This window comes from Equus przewalskii, chromosome 6 (assembly GCF_037783145.1).
Source record: "Equus przewalskii isolate Varuska chromosome 6, EquPr2, whole genome shotgun sequence".
Taxonomy (NCBI): domain Eukaryota; kingdom Metazoa; phylum Chordata; class Mammalia; order Perissodactyla; family Equidae; genus Equus; species Equus przewalskii.
In genome coordinates, this window is record NC_091836.1 from 51,176,780 (window position 1) to 51,179,527 (window position 2,748).

General features: G+C 39.3%; 1 protein-coding gene across 1 annotated transcript; it reads left to right on the forward strand.

Annotated features, from left to right (window-relative positions):
* On the forward strand, positions 1-2,146 carry LOC103566519 (olfactory receptor 7E24-like; the record flags this gene model as incomplete). Its single annotated transcript, XM_008542946.2, has 1 exon — positions 1-2,146. A coding segment is annotated over one exon (945 nt), but the record flags the coding sequence as incomplete, so codon positions are not given.
* Positions 2,147-2,748: the final 602 nt, after the last annotated feature.

The following is a 2,748-nucleotide window of genomic DNA, read 5'->3' on the forward strand; positions in this document are numbered from 1 at the left end:
AGGTATCCAAGATACACAGAACCACAGAATCTAACAACTGTCACAGAATTCTTTCTCGTGGGACTCTCAGATGATCTGGAATGGCAGCCTTTGCTCTTTGGGCTGTTCCTGTTCATGTACCTGGTCACCATCTTTGGGAACCTGCTCATCATCCTGCTAGTCACCTTTGACTCCCACCTCAATACCCCCATGTACTTCTTCCTCTCCAACCTGTCCTTGGTTGACATTGGTTTCATCTCTACCACAGTCCCCAAGATGATTGTGGACATCCACACTCACAGCAGAGTCATCCCCTATATGGGCTGCCTGACACAGATGTCTTTTTTGATCCTTTTTGGATGTATGGATGGCATACTTCTGACTGCAATGGCATATGACCGGTTTGTGGCCATTTGTCACCCTCTGCACTATTCAGTCATCATGAACCCATGCCTCTGTGGCTTCTTAGTTTTGGCATCTTTTTTAATTAGCCTTTTGGACTCCCAGCTGCACTATTTGATTGTGTTACAACTTACTTGCTTCAAGGATGTGGAAATTTCTAATTTTTTCTGTGACCCTTCTGGACTCCTCAAACTTGCCTGTTCTGACATTTTCACCAATAACATAGTCATGTATTTTGTTGGCACCATCTCTGGTTTTCTTCCTATCTCAGGGATCTTTTTCTCTTACTATAAAATTGTTTCCTCCATTCTGAGGGTGCCTTCATCAGGTGGGAAGTACAAAGCCTTCTCCACCTGTGGCTCTCACCTGTCAGTTGTTTGCTTATTTTATGGAACAGCTATTGGAGTTTACCTTGGATCAACATTGTCACCTTCCCCCAGGAAAGATGTTACAGCCTCGATCATGTACACCATAGTCACCCCCATGCTGAACCCCTTCATTTACAGCCTGAGGAACAGGGACATCAAGAGTGCCCTGTGGAGACTCTACAGCAGACTAATCTAATCTCAGTATGTGCGCAATCCTTTCTGGAGTGTGGGTTGGAAAAATCAGCAAAACCAAACATGCAGACCAGTGAATACTGCTTCCTTGATCGCATTATTTTTTCATTCTCATGGTTTTCATTCCTCTCCATGTTTCATATATGAATATTACTTCTTTTGATTCATCTTTAATTGGATTGAGGGAGTGTTCTGGGACCCTGTGTGCATCATGATGAATGCATGAGAGGTTCTCTTCATTGCCTCTGGTATCCAGGTGAAATGCACGACTCTTTTGTCATATGCTTAAAATTTTCATCCTTTTCCATGGTTTCTGTGACTGTTCCATCAGAATTTTGCATCTGTCAAATCTATTTATTCAGGTAACACCTGACGATGCAGTTCACTGGTCTTCAATCATGGATTTTACTGGAATCCCCTGGTGGAGTTTTATAAATACTGATGACTGGGTCTCATCACCAGAGATTCTGATATAGTTGGACTGGTTCGTGTCTAGGTATGAGGGTTTCTTTTAAATCATCTGAGATGGTTCAGTTGTGATTTCTGAAAGAGATCAAGCTCATAAAGTTTAATATATGAAATAGCTTATTGTAGCTCCTGGCAATGTGGTTTTTCCAAATGTTTTCTTAAAATACATTGTCCTTCAATGCCATAAAATTTTCATTTGTGCTGATTATTAAGCTATTGTATCTCTGCTCAAAACTCACCCTTCTATACTTGTTTTGGTGGTCCCAGACTGGGTCTCTTGAAATCACTGCTCTGGCTTTCTTGTTACGTACTTTTAATAATGCCCAGTAAATTTCACTAGACTCTAAAGTTAAGTTCACTACTTCCTTTACACCCCTAAGCCCTTGGGCTTTATTGGCTTCCATCTGGAACCACAATGTTCCATTTTTGCCTTTGTCTTGCAGTAGCTATTTAACCAACTCCTTGAACTCACTTCTCTTCATTGAAATAGTTTGCTTGATTTCTTTTTTCTTCACTGAACCCTGAAAGATAAATCATAACATGGAGAGAAAATATATTATGAGTTCTGTGTGGCTGGAGTATTGAAAAATGAGCTAATAAAGTAAAAGTGGTTTTAAATATATATCTTTGTTAAGAGTGTACAACTGAAATTTAAGTACTGGTAACATATTTCCAGTTGATGTGTGGCTCTAATAGTGTCTGAGGATCATTAAATCACAAATTTCATCATAAATAAATTGAATTTTGTCTTTCTTTTCTTTACCCTATGCAGGAAAGGTCCACGTTGTAAGCAAAGGTGAACTCTTTCCTTTTCCTAGTAGCGGTCTGGTTAGGACTTCACCTTATTACCATGCTTCCTTGACTTCTGTTATGGTAACTCACTCTTTGGGGTCCGTTTTTCTTCTTGAAAATGAATATCCATGTTTCCCTGGAGATGTCACACATAGTTTTTGGGTAGTGATATTGGTTCTTTGAAAACCTGTCCAACAACTAGTTTAATTTATTCTGCTGTTTTATTTCTAAAGTAAATCACCTATGAACTTCATTGATAAGGAACTTTGATGTTGGAGAAAGAAATGAACTTGAGAGATGATGAAGCCAGAGCAGTTAGTGGGAAAATATCACCCAATAAAAATTGCTGCAATTCTACATTTGCATATCCATTTTTGCAAGTCTGTGTGATAGCTAAAGGACCTTGGTAAGTGGGAAAGTATGTTGTCTTTTGATATCAAATGGTGATTCTCCCCAGTGTAACACTCTGGATTTTTTAAAAGATTTAGAGTTAGATTAGAAGAGTGCTGTTGATGGGTTAACACTAAGTTTGGTGTGACGATGCTTG